The sequence below is a fragment of the Silene latifolia genome, chromosome Y (assembly GCF_048544455.1).
Source record: "Silene latifolia isolate original U9 population chromosome Y, ASM4854445v1, whole genome shotgun sequence".
Taxonomy (NCBI): domain Eukaryota; kingdom Viridiplantae; phylum Streptophyta; class Magnoliopsida; order Caryophyllales; family Caryophyllaceae; genus Silene; species Silene latifolia.
This window is the reverse complement of record NC_133538.1, coordinates 101,138,630-101,152,508: the sequence shown is the minus strand read 5'-3', so window position 1 is coordinate 101,152,508 and position 13,879 is coordinate 101,138,630. Positions and strand designations below refer to the sequence as shown.

Sequence of the window (13,879 nt, the reverse complement as noted above, 5' to 3'; positions counted from 1 at the left end):
GAAATGATCGACGCACCATTCTCGTAATGAAAACACATTTATCTAAGTAGATAATCTGTAAAATCAGAATCGGTCCCCTAAAATATGTTTTAGGGGAATTAGCTATAGCCGCCTTCTACAACATGACGTTGCTGATCATATGGGATCGTGCAAATTTGCACCAATTCATGTTAGGGACATCGAAGAGATTTGAAAGGGAGCTTAATATCCGAGGGCTAGGATGATCACCTACTACCTCCATCAAGAGAACATTGACGATATAGATGAGGAAATTCCTCTTGAAATCGTCTCCACCATCCCGTTGCTCCATCATCTTATCTAAGAGAACCTTTTCCGTAATATCTGAGGTGGTAAACTGAGCCTTATACCTCTTGACAGCCTCTGTGTACTCCTTTTCCTTACAGAACATTCTAGCTGCAACAATGTTAATCGGTCCCATAGGAAGTCCAGTTGCAATGTGGACATACTCATCCGAGATAACAAGATCGCAGTTCATCAATGAACAGTTGAACGGATTAAATGTCTCGATAATCCATCTGGCCAAATGGCCATTAATTTCTTCTGACTTAAGCTGTAACAAACCTCTGAACCCCATACTGTGGATGGCTTCAATTTGCTTTTCGGATGGCCCCAACCTGATGAAATTAGTGATCAAGGAAGGACTCATCCGAGAGAGGAGAGGCTTATCCTTGTCAGAACGCTTTCTTCTTTTTGTAGTTTGCGTTAGCCCTTTGCTTGTTTCTGCAGCCTTCCTCTTGTTCTTATTAGGAGGCAAATCTGGTGCGACTTCCTCGTGAACTTTGGCTTTAACACGCGGACTCCGTCGACGCGGTGAAATTTGTTCTGCCTCTGCGGCTGTAGTATTTGGTTGGAGGATTATCTGTAAAAGTAGTCAGCATTAGTAAGGTAGCTTATTTCATGTACATACAAAATTGTTTAATGTACATAGATAGTTATTTGATGCATATAAAAAAGATTAGAGTTGATAATACGGAAAGGGATGAGAGAGAAATTAGAGAGAGAAAATCCTCTCTAATCTTCTAACCGTTTAGCTTGTTCTTGAAGCAACAATGGCTCGGAATAAGAAAAACAACAAAAATCCCTCAAATTCGTCGCAATCTTCATAAAAAAATCAAAAAAATAGTTTTGAATTTCGTCTTAATAAGGGGAAAGCCCCACCGCATCTTCGATTTTCTTCGGATGATTTCGATTCTGACCTACAATCGATTATAGAGGATGAGGAGCTTGAAGTAGTTGAAGAAGTGGCACCTCAACAGGATGTGGAGAAGACGCCGCCGGCTAAACCTGTACTCCGATTAACGTCTGAGAATGTTGCTGGTGAGCTGAAATTCTGGTCTACCTCTGTTGTGTGTTACGTTTTAGGGGCCAATCCACCCAGCTCTGTTCTTACTGGTTATGTTAAGAGGGTTTGGCAGGGGTTTGGGGTGGATAAAATAGCATTTATGCCAAATGAATTGTTTCTGGTACGCTTTAAATCTAAGGAAAAGCAACAACTTGTGTTAAATAATGGTCATCTCATTTTTGACAACAAGCCGGTCATTGTGAAAGCTTGGGAGCCTGATATGGAACTTGTGAAACATGATGTTAAGCGTGTTCCTATTTGGATTAAATTGTATGGCTTGGATGTTAAATTTTGGGGGACTGATTGTCTCAGGAAAATCAGTGGAATTGTGGGGGCTTACATTAAAAGTGATGAAGCCACACAGAATAGGGATTTCCTGGGATATGCTAGAACAATGGTGGAAGTAAATGTGGATCAGGAGTTTCCCAATGAAATTGGTTTTTTTGATGAGAATGGTAAACAGCACTGGCTTAGAGTCATGTATGATTGGCTTCCTATTACATGTGGCAAATGTAAGGGGATGGGTCATGAGACTGCTAAGTGTAGAAAAGGAGAAGGGAAACCTGCAGCAAAGGTGTGGAAACCTAAACCAGGGAATGCTGCTGCTGGTGCAGGTCCTGAGAAGAAGCAAGTTAAGAATGGTCCTGTGCATCAGGTGCCTGTCCCAGTGCAGAAGGTGACAGCTCCATCTCAACAGAGAACTGCTACTGTTGAGAGGGGCATTGTTACTCCAGTGATGGTATCTAAACCAGTGGTTGAGCAGTCAATGCCTAGAAGACTCCTCACCAGGATGATGAGACAGGAGTCGGGGGAGAAAAGAGTCTTTATACCGGGAGGCTTGAGCTTCATGGAAGCCTTGAGTCACTCTATTCAGAAGACAAGAGATAGGATTGTTGAAAAGGGTGAATGCAATAGGGGCCTTGTTGATAATGGGTAGTTGTGGATTTTGGAATGTGCGTGGTCTGAATAGTATCAATAAACAGCTAGAAATAAAGCATTTTCTTAATATGAATAATGTAGGCTTGTTTGGTTTAGTTGAAACTAAAATTAAAAGCCATAGTTGGAATAAAGTAAGGAATAATCTGTGTGAGAATTGGTCCATATGTACTAATTCTAGCCTACACAGTGGGGGTAGAGTTTGGTTATTATGGGACCCTTCTATGTTTGATGTTAATGTGAAGGATGTGACTGCCCAGGCCATACATTCTGAGGTGTATGATAAATTCAGGAGTAAAATGTTCTGGTATACTTTGGTGTATGGGTTCAATAAGGCTGCAGAGAGGGAGAGTCTTTGGCATAGCATTAGAGAGTACCATATGGGCATCAATGGTCCTTGGATGGTTTGTGGGGACTTCAATGCTATTCTAGACTATAATGAAAGGATTGGTGGGGCACCTGTTTCTTATGCTGATGTTCTTCCTTTGGCCCAGGTTGCTCAGGACTGCAATTTGGTTGATCTGAAAGCGACTGGTGCATTTTTTACGTGGAACAATAAGCATGAAATTGGTGATAAAGTGTATAGTAGAATTGACAGGGTAATGATAAATGATGATTGGATCACTACCTTCCCTGACAGTGTGGCAAATTTCCTCCCTGAGGGGTTATTTGATCACTGTCCCTGTCTCATTTCCTTGGAATGTTCACTTCAGCATCGTACTAAATCTTTTAAGTACTTTAATATGTGAGCAATGTCTAAGGAGTTTGATTATACTGTCAGGAATTGTTGGAATACAGTAATTCAGGGGACACCTATGTTTAGGGTGGTCCAAAAGTTGAAGCTACTGAAAAAGGCTTTCAGGACCTTGAATAGGGAGCAATTCAGTGATATTGAGAACTTAACTAATGTGGCTGAATTAGCTCTTAAAGACATTCAGATGAAGCTGGTGCAGGATCCACTTAATTCTGACCTTTGTCATACTGAGAAACTGTGTGCTGCAGACTTGGGAGAACTACTTAAAGCTCGAAATATGTTCCTTAGTCAAAAAGCAAAAGCAGCTTGGATTCTTTGAGGGGATGAAAACTCTTCTTATTTTCATTCAGTGATCAAAAAACGAAGAAGCCATAATAGGGTTTACAAAGTGAAGGATATCCGACAAAAGGAGTGCTGTTCTCCTGGTGACATTAAGGGGGCCTTTGAAGAATTTTATATGTCACTTCTTGGTGAGTCTAAGCCTGTGACTCCTATTAATCAGGCTATTGTCAGGATGGGGCCGTGCTTAACAGCTGACCACAGAGCTGCTTTGCTAGCTCCCCTTTCTGATACTGAAATTAAGAGAGCAATGTTTGATATACCTGGTAACAAAGCACCAGGTCCTGATGGCTTTGGGAGCCAATTTTTCAAAGATGCCTGGCACATTATTGGCCCTGAGGTGTCTGCTGCTGTAAGGGATGTGTTTACCAAAGGAAAATTGTTGAAGCAATGTAATCACACTGTGATTACTTTGATACCTAAAGTTGCTATTCCTGATAATGTCAAGCAATTCAGGCCCATTGCGTGTTGTAACACTGTTTACAAGTGCCTTTCTAAGGTCATTTGTAATAGATTGAGAGATATTTTGCCTGATATTATAAGTCCTTCTCAGAGTGCTTTCATTAAAGGGAGGGACATTGTGGGGAACATTCTTATTTGTCAAGACCTCATCAGATTATACAAGAGGAAAGCATGCTCTCCCAGATTGTTGATGAAATTAGATTTGCAAAAAGCGTATGATTCTGTTGAATGGGATTTTGTGCATGCTATGCTGTCTGCTTTGGCATTCCCTCCTCAAACTATTGAGTTACTTATGCAATGTGTAACTACTACTTCCTATTCTATTGCTCTTAATGGAGAGACATTTGTTTTTTTTCCATGGGAAGAGAGGGTTGCGGCAAGGAGACCCATTAACTCCCCTCCTCTTCACCATTTGCATTGAATACCTTAGTAGGATTTTGGGGGTAGTTCAGAGACATAGACAGTTCAGGCACCATCCTCTTTGCAAACACATTGGCCTGACTCACCTTTGTTTTGCTGACGACCTGATCATATTCTGTAAGGGGGATAGGAATAGTATTGAATTATTATTGAATGCTTTTGGTTATTTCTCTAAGGCTTCAGGCCTGCAAATGAACAAGGAGAAGTCTAATTTTTATTGTAATGGTATGACTGAGCAGATGGTTACTGAGATTGAGACTGAGACTGGTATGAAGCCTGATAAAGTGCCTTTTAAGTATTTGGGGATCAATGTGTCTCCTAAAAGACTGTCAGTCTTGGAATGCCATTGTTTGGTAGAGAAAGTTGTTGAGAGAATAAGGGGATTAGGGGCTCGAAAGTTGGCTTATTCTGGTAGACTGGTTCTTGTGCAATCAGTACTTAGTTCCCTTCATTCTTATTGGGCACGAATTTTTATTATTCCCAAAACTGTTATAGCCAAGATAGAAGCAGTGTGCAGGCGTTTTCTCTGGCATGGTACTGAGCATCAGGAAGGTACTGCTCTGGTGGCTTGGGATGCTATATGTCGTCCTTTTAATCAAGGAGGGCTTGGGATAAAGAAATTGTATGATTGGAACATTGCAGCTCTAGGGAAATACGTATGGTGGATTGAGCAGAAAGCAGACCACTTGTGGGTCAAATGGGTGCACTCCATCTATATCAAAAGATGCACCTGGAAGGAGTATGAACCATCAATCAATAGTAGTTAGGCTTGGCGCAAAATTTGTCAAGTGAAGACTATATTTCATCAACTATTTTATGGTACTGTGGGACAAATGACAGGGCAATATACACTTAAGCAGGGTTACAGGTTCCTTCGACCTGATATTGAGAAAGTCAGATGGGCAGCATTGACGACAGTACGGTGGATGGTGCCCAGGCATAGATTCTGTGTGTGGCTCATAGCTCAGGAGAGATTACTCACACAAGATAGGCTCATGAAGATGCAGATTATTCCTGCTAATCTTTGTTTCCTGTGTGGACTGGTTGAGGAGGATCATGAGCACCTATTTTTTAGGTGTGAATACAGTAGGAACTGTAGGGAGTTGGTTCACAGATGGTGTCCTTTCCAGTTGCCTGCAGAGAAGTGTTGTGACTGGTGGATTAAATGGAGATCACGAAGTTTGGCAAGAAAACGAGTGGTAGCAGTTGTAATGGCAGCATTGATGACTAATATATGGTGGTGCAGGAACAAATGCAGGGTGGAAATGCTACTGCTTAGACCTGAATGTTTAGTCAGACAGATTCATAATGAAATTCGACTAAGGTTGAGTAGTATTAGAATTGGTAGCAAGAATAGTAAAGCTTTGAACTGGATTGATATAATTTGTATGAAGTAGGATAAGTGAAGTGCTTATCTTTCACCAATGATGTAATGGGCTTGGTTTAATTATTTAATGAGAAGCTTACCTTTCCCAAAAAAAAAAAAAAAAAATATTTGATGCATATACAAGGTTGGTCCATGAATTCATAAGACTATTGTACGCCAAACCAAACACTGATTAGCTTCAGGAAGACAGCTTATTTCATGCATATACAAAGTTGTTTAATGCACATAAACAATTATTTGATGCATATGCAAGGTTAGTCCATGAATTCATATGACTATTGAATGCCAAACCAAACACTGATTAGCTTCAGGAAGACAGCTTATTTCATGCATATACAAAGTTGTTTAATGCACATAAAAAGTTATTTGATGCATATACATGGTTAGTCCATGCATTCCTAAGTCAATTGTACCTCAAACCCACCGGTATCCTAAAACGGGATTTAAAATAGGGGCCCGGGTATTCCAAAACGGGACGGGAAAGGGTTTACGGTTGGATTAGGCGGACCTGCGGTAGCGGTCCGCCTAATCCAACCCTAAACCCTTTCCCTTCTTATTGTCATTCAAAGAAGAAGAAAACCTAAAGACACCCTAGAGGTAGCTGTTTTTTAGTAAATGTTTGGAAAACTAATCGAAAGGTAGCTGTTTTTTAGTAAAATGAAATAAAAGGACATAATAAGTAGTCCATATTTAATATTTTACTTTGAAGGATTAAAAATAAGAAATAAGTAACTTATTTTGGTAAATAATTTATCTACCAAATACTTATAAGAAATTAATATAAATGAAATTTTGGTCAAATAAGCTTAAGCTTATTTCTTAGAAACAAAGCTTAAATATGAGATTTTTCATAATCTCCCAACCTTCCTTATATTAAATTAATTTCTTATTTATGTCTGCCCGTGTTTACTTGCTTTTGAGCCTATTGTTAGGAGTTGATCTCAAGTTCCTTTTAATTTTATAAACTTTATTGATAGAATAAATAACTATTGGTTCAGTATAAATATTACTGTAGCAATTAGACATTATAGCACAAATTACAAATATACTCTATAATAATCACGAGGAACAAAATAATAAGCAATTGGTTCAAAATAAATAAACGTTAGCTTCTTACATAAAAATAAAAATTGTTAGCTCTACAATAAAAAGAAGCAAATTTGATAAAAAGGGAAAATCTATCACAAGTGTCCAACTATGTCGCATTTGTCTTGGATGCAGCGAATATAAATAAAGCCTTGGGCTCAAACTGAATTTTAAATCATGTCAACCATGAGTGTTAGATATGGGTAAAAATGTTATGAGAATTATTTGAGAAAGTTATAAAATAAACGAGTATTAAACTATTTTAAGATCTGCATAAGTTGAGTCGGTTATAATTTTGAAACTTTTTACCCGCGACAGGAAATACGACAACTAGGGAACATGTAACTTTTCTATTAAATACGGGTATGGGAAGACCTAAAACCGTCACGTCCCCTCCCACATATGGCATCCATGCTTTTAGCAGTCGTTTTTTGTTTTCCATATGCGAGACTTAGCAGAGTACTTTAGTAGGGTTAGACTTAAGGAGCAAAATTCATTATCTTTTAGGAATTTCACACACTAAATGTACTTCATCCTCTTCGCAATGATCTTTTGTATTACTTTTACACAGTCGTCAATACGGTAGTTTGACCATGATTTTCGACATTTTAATGGTCAAAGTTATAAAAGTTTGGCCCCTTAAGAGCAAGGTGGAAGATGTTTAAGAAGGGAAGGGAGTATACATAATACATTTTTTAATACAACTCATAATTATAAGCTTTACGACAGTACCAAGTGTGGCATGCCAATTATGTTGTTAAGGAACATTAACCCTGTAAGAACATTAACTCCATAAGAGGATTATGCCAGTTATGTCAGACCATGGTAACGTAAACCATTCTCAACGATGCCCTAAAATACTAATTAGGTAAGCCAACGATTTTGTTGATGACATAAACTACTAATCGATGTTGTCAAAGATGATACTACTAGGTGCCCCTTGCATTTTATGTAATAGAATCACATATATTTTTGATTGATTGTTGTTTAAACTACTAATTAATTATATTGAAATTTAGTTTGAATTTTATTTTGCGAGAAGTTTATCAGGATCAAATACCTTTAGTTGTATGTAGATAGTCAAGGTAAAATTATGTTGTTAAAGATCTAACATTTTTTCTGAATACAATAAACATATATAATTATGATACCTGTTATTTTACGTAACATCATTCAGTATTACGTAGTTATTGTTGGTGTGAATAATTTGCAAAACTCATAAAGGCATGTCTTCATTATTAAGGGTTCATTATGGTATGCTCCAGCATGTGTTATAGACATAGTGTTTTGTATTTAACGAAAAACCGGATGTGCCTGTGTCAATGAAAAAGTTAACTACGGACTATAAGTGTATCTTGATGTTATACTACTGAAGGGCAAAACTTTTATACTAAAAGTACTAATAATTTATCGGTGATCAACAAGACAATTACGTACACAAACTACAATTTTTTTTTTCATTAATGATCTAACATTGTTGGAATTTTGTTTATCAAGCTTAAGAATACATTTTTACAGATAATTCTAATGGGAGTCCCGTGCATCGCACGGGCTTTCCAACTAGTTGATATATATAAAAGAGGCTTTTTTTAGGCACTCTTAGAGACTCCAATTATTTTAAAACACTTAAATAAATAAATAAATAAATAATAAATAAAATTAGAATAAGTAAGAGATAAATAAATGATGTACTTTTTTACGGTAAAGGAGTAGTGTAATATTGTAATGCATGTATGTATACGTTATTACTTATTAGTGTTATATGTAGGCTAGAATTCTTATTAGACATGACTAACTAATTATATATATATATAGATTCGGGATCATATGAGAACCACTAGGATGATGAGAATCACTAATAATACTACTAATACAAACATTAATAATTAATAATACTACTAATAATAATAATAATTTTACGCGCTCAACCCCCCCTTCAATTTCAATCATTTCCCCATTTTCACTTTCTCACTCATCTTCTTCTCTCTCTTCGACCATCATTATCTCCGTCGCCATTTTCGATCGTCTTCTCCGATCATCGTCGCCGATCATCTCTCTCCGACCTTCATCGTCTCCGATCATCTACTTCTCAAGTTACGGTTCAATCCATTCATCAGCAGCTTTTTCGCGAGATTTATCAATCTCATTCCTACAAATTCATGTAATATGCTTCTCAAATTAATGGCGATTGTACTTTAATTTTATCATGCATGTATTTTTTCCCCGACATTCATCAATTCCCACGACATTCATCAATTCATATCCAGCTATTAACCCTAATTTGCAGTAATTTCCCTAATTAAGGTCTTTTATTGTTATTCTATAACAAATTCATAGATTTCTAGTCTTATTTTCGACTGCATGTTCCAGTTTTTGTTCTACGTTTCGAAAATGTGGAATTTAGATCATCTCTGGATTATTAATGATCTATATTGCTAAGATTTGTCAATATGCTTGATGATTTCTGATGTTTGCTATAGGTTTAGGTTCCACGGATTATAATTCCCAAATGTCTAGCATGATAATCTTATTGTGTCACCAATTCGCATTGAATTTATTTAGAATCAAATTTGTACATTTTTCAAGTCTTTTTGCAGCAACATCAGATTGTGGCAAGCGTCAAGACTATGCATTGAACTCATTTGCATAGAAATTCAGAGTTTATATGTTGCTTATAGTTTAGCGAGTTCTGCATTTTTGTTCTGATTGCATGTTCAAGTAATTTTTTATAATTGAATTTGCGGATTTGTGAGGGTCTTTTGGTTTTTAATGATCTATATTGCTCGGATCCGAAACAATAGTCCAGCTGGTAGTTGCTTGATGTTTTCAGCATTTTTTAGCCAAGTAGGCTTAGGTTTTAGGATACCCGTCCTCTGTACGTTCATGAAATAAGGTCCAGTGTGCATGAAATAGGGTTCAATGTGCATCAAATAAGGTTTTGTTCGCATCAAACAAGGTGTCACTTTAAAATTAGCAGTTGGTCCATTGTCGATAAAGTGCCAATGTTTAATTAGTAGAGGGCCTTTGACTCAGAAAATCTGCATATTTTGTTTACATTTAAATGCTCTTGGTTGTGCATTGGCCGAAATATCTATTTTCACCCGTGTTAACATCGTGAATACATTCACAGATATGTGGCGAAAGACTGTTGTAAGGAAGAAAAAAACACCAGTAAAAAAACACAAATAAAAGGAGGTAGATCAGTGAAAGATTATTTCCCACCAAACCTAACAAATTCAAGCATAAATGATGTTGTTGACCAAAGTACGTTGAGTAAGAAAATCTACATATCTTTGTCTGTTTTTGTGTTTCATCCCTTACCCCAAAATAATGATAGACTACATTTTAATGCTTTCTCTAAACTTGGATGCAATACCTGTACTGCATGCTTAATGTGAGATTTCAAATGATGGAATGCTTGTACTCTTTTCCTTACTAATTTCTATTTTTGCTTTTTTCATTCGAGAGTTCAATTTCTGATGCTTGTAGATTATTCTCTTACTGGTCAATTACTTATACATAACCAAGTATGGTCAATTGGTGCAAGGGGTGGGTAGTCAATATTTTTGCAGAATAGAAAACACTTTTTGCCGTGAATTACGTAAGAGAAAAAAACGAGGCTATGAGTTTGTCATTTGCTCCCTTAGTCAATCATTTGCTCCCTTAGTCAAAGTTCAGCTTACTGACAACTGTTAACAAGCCCAACTTGATGATGTTTTCAATAATCAAGATCTAGTGACTAAAATATTTAACCGAGTCAATTGTTACGAAGATAAGGCAAACATGGCATTGGTCTGTAAAAATTGGTCTCAGCTTTTCCTCATACACCCAAGTACACCTCGCATTGAACATGAATATGGCCTTTCTCTATGGACCAATGATATCAATGGTGTCAGAATTATTCGTAGGCGTCCTAGAATAATTTATAAAAGAGGCAAATGCTTTATGACTGAATATTTGGCAGCTAAACTGCTCCTGCATCACCAACAAGAGAAAATTCTTTTCAGAGAGAACACTTTAACGCTCTTGATGATGCTGAACGCGCACATGTGAATGAGTTGCTTCATGCCTTAGCTACGCCATCTCCAGCACGTGACATAGCAGTTGCCATTTCAACAGAGTTAACAACTCGGGCAACATTCCCTTTTTTCGGTTTTTTCCTCGATATATAACTCAATTGCTCAAGTTTGTACCACTTTTTAGCACTTCGATGTCTGTGTATTTAGGCCTTTAGCCGTTCAGGTGTTAAAGTTGCCCTATTTTCAGTCTTTTGTGGTGCTCTTGTATAATTCCATGTATTAAGCCACCTTTGTATAATTATGTTGTCGGGTTTTTTCATTTTGGATGTTGTAAAACTTTGTTATGTATGGATGATATGTTTTATTAATGAAGTTTCTTTTCCTTATTTTGTTTATCATCGAGCTTTTATTATTTCATAATTACATGAAGTTTCTGGATCTATGGAACAGCCTTGTAGATGCATAAAAAAACAATCTAAGTGCATTAAAATAACCCTGTATATGCATGAAATAAGCTGCCTTCTTAACCTACCTACTTTGACAGATAATCCTCCCAAACCAAGTACTACAACTGCAAAACCAGAACAAATTCCTCCGCGTCGACAGAGTCCACGTACCCAACCAAAAGTTACTAAGCAAGTAACACCAGATATGCTTTCTGGTAACAACAATGGTGAGGCTTTACCTTTTCTTGTCCCTTTTAAACATTTCCAGCCCATGTCGTTTGTTCCAATATTAATGGTGATGGTTTAGGGTGTAATACCCTTATGAATGCATCAAGTAGCCTTGTAGATGCATCAAAAAGCAATCCATATGCATTAACCAACCATGCCTTGTGGTTTTCTTCTCATTCGAATGACAATAGCAAGGGAAAGGGTTTATGGTTGGATTAGGCAGACCCGCGGTAGTGGTCTGCATAATCCAATCCTAAACCCTTTCTCGTCCCGTTTTAGGATACCCGGGCCCTATTTTAAATCCCGTCCTTAAAAAGGGTTCACTCTGCCCCCTTTAGGGTATCTTTAGGTTTTCCTGTTCGAATAACAATAGCAAGGGAAAGGGTTTAGGGTTGGATTAGGCAAACCCGCGGTAGCGGTCCACCAAATCCAACCCTAAACCCTTTCCCGTCCCATTTTAGGATACCTAGGCCCCTGTTTTAAATCCCGTCCCTAAAAAGGGTTCAGTCTGCCCCCTCTAGGGTGTCTTTATGTTTTCCTGTTCGAATAACAATAGCAAGGGAAAGGGTTTAGGGTTGGATTAGGCAGACCCGCGGTAGCGGTCCGCCTAATCCAAGCCTAAACCCTTTCCCGTCCCATTTTAGGATACACGGGCCCCTGTTTTAAATCCCGTCCCCCAAAAGGATTCAGTCTGCCCCCTCTAGGGTGTCTTTAGGTTTTCCTGTTCGAATAACAGTAGCAAGGGAAAGGGTTTAGGGTTGATTAGGCGGACCCGTGGTAATTGAAGATTATTTGGGTTATAATTGGGAGATTGACAACTTTCCAATCAATCATCAAGTACTTCTATTATTATTTGCTTTATTTTGGAATCATTAGTAGGTATAATTCTCTTAATCCCTTTTTAATTATTGTTAATCATCTTCATTTATACATCATGTTTTGCTTTGTTAATGTGATTGACAAACGTGTTAACATGCTAAACTTGATAATGAGTGAGTAGTTTCCTTAACTAGGGTCAATGGGTAATTAGGGGAAACCAACATGGGGGATGATTCATGCTTAATTTAATATGTTTTCATAGTTTATTTGCTTGCTTGTTGTGATCTCAACTTATGCACATGTTATGTTTGATGAAATGCGAGCCTATGAATCCTTGCATTTTTTACCCATCACTTACCTTTTCAATGAGACTTGTTAGACAAAAACCAACTCGAGTCTCATTAGACCATGCATATAGTTGAGTAGGGAGGATTAAGTCGACTTGTAGGTGTTGTACAGTCTAATCGATTCGGCTCCGGGACCCAACCCTTCCTAGGATTGTAAGATATAAACCAACTCGATCCATCACAACAATAATTGCTTGCTTATAATTTGAGAATATGTTTGTATGATCAATTCCCATGAATCCCCTATGACCCCATGACACCCTAGTGCTTTTAATCAATTGTTTACTTCTCTTTTTAATCATCTTGCTTGTTTACTTTTTATTGCTATTTAGTTTAGTGATATTCTCATCTCAAACCCAAATCGTGACACCCCTAGACACCGCTACTTGCAATCAAAAATCCTACATCAATACCCGTCCCTTGGGATCCGTTATTTACTTGCCTCTTTACTAATAGTAGAGTTGTTTGTGAATTTATAAATATTGTTTTGGTCTAGGTGCTCCTAACGACAAGTAACCGAAAAGTAAAAGCTCCAAGTGAGTAGAAACTCCGACCAAAAATGTCGCCGTTGCCGGGGCGGTGTTAACTTGATTTGATTTTCTTAGATTGTTTTTAGTTGTGTCTTTCTTTGCTTTGAGGAAGTAAAACTCCTCAATGTTTGTTCTAATTATTTTCGAGTTGTTTGATATTTTGCATGTCTAGAAGATCACAAGGTAACTTGTTACCCATTGATCACGAAATTGACAGGACTTTGACAAACAATAGAAGACTTGCTAGAGGTACTTTGAGAGGTATTGGTGAGGTTGTAAATATTCAACGAAACACTATTGAGTTCATCAACCCTTTTGCAAGAGAAGGTGTGGAGAACCCAACACCCAATCCAACACAAAATCAGCCCACAATGCCTAAATTTTCATCACATTCCGTACCAACCGAGGAGAACCTACCCAATGGTACTCCCACACCACAACACTTAACCGGAAATTTCATTGCTAAATCCGCATTTATCCAATTAGTCGAAAGAAGCCAATTTGGGGGGATGCGTAGTGAAGACCCTCACTCTCACATGGAGACTTTTTGTGACTATTATGATGCGATTTCACAAACCGTTGTAACTCAAGACCAAATTCGATGGGTCTTATTTCCTTTTTCTCTAATCGGCACCGCAAAAAAATGGTTGAATAGCCTTGATAAGGCTACTCTTGGAATTGACTCTTTGAAGAAGTTGGCTCTAGCTTTCTACAAAAAATTCTACCCTCCGGAAAAGACTAAC

At 37.6% G+C, this 13,879-nt stretch overlaps 2 protein-coding genes across 2 annotated transcripts; both read left to right on the top strand.

Moving 5' to 3' along the window:
• The first annotated feature begins 602 nt into the window (after window positions 1–602).
• LOC141628615 (uncharacterized) lies at window positions 603–3,048 on the top strand. The gene is made up of 3 exons (XM_074441733.1): window positions 603–780; window positions 1,234–2,265; window positions 2,384–3,048. The coding sequence occupies exons 1-3, from the start codon at window positions 603–605 to the stop codon at window positions 3,046–3,048; spliced, it is 1,875 nt and encodes a 624-aa protein (XP_074297834.1).
• Window positions 3,049–5,107: 2,059 nt separating this feature from the next.
• LOC141628614 (uncharacterized) lies at window positions 5,108–5,671 on the top strand. The gene has a single exon (XM_074441731.1). It carries the CDS (start codon window positions 5,108–5,110, stop codon window positions 5,669–5,671), a length of 564 nt encoding a protein of 187 aa, XP_074297832.1.
• The last annotated feature ends 8,208 nt before the right edge of the window (window positions 5,672–13,879 follow it).

Coding starts and splice junctions, on each gene's coding strand:
- LOC141628614 (XM_074441731.1), top strand. CDS start 5,108: ATGACAGGGCAATATACACTTAAGCAGGGTTACAGGTTCCTTCGACCT.
- LOC141628615 (XM_074441733.1), top strand. CDS start 603: ATGGCTTCAATTTGCTTTTCGGATGGCCCCAACCTGATGAAATTAGTG. Junction 781..1,233: donor CTTATTAGGAGGCAAATCTG/GTGCGACTTCCT, acceptor AATCGATTATAG/AGGATGAGGAGCTTGAAGTA. Junction 2,266..2,383: donor AGATAGGATTGTTGAAAAGG/GTGAATGCAATA, acceptor TGAATAATGTAG/GCTTGTTTGGTTTAGTTGAA.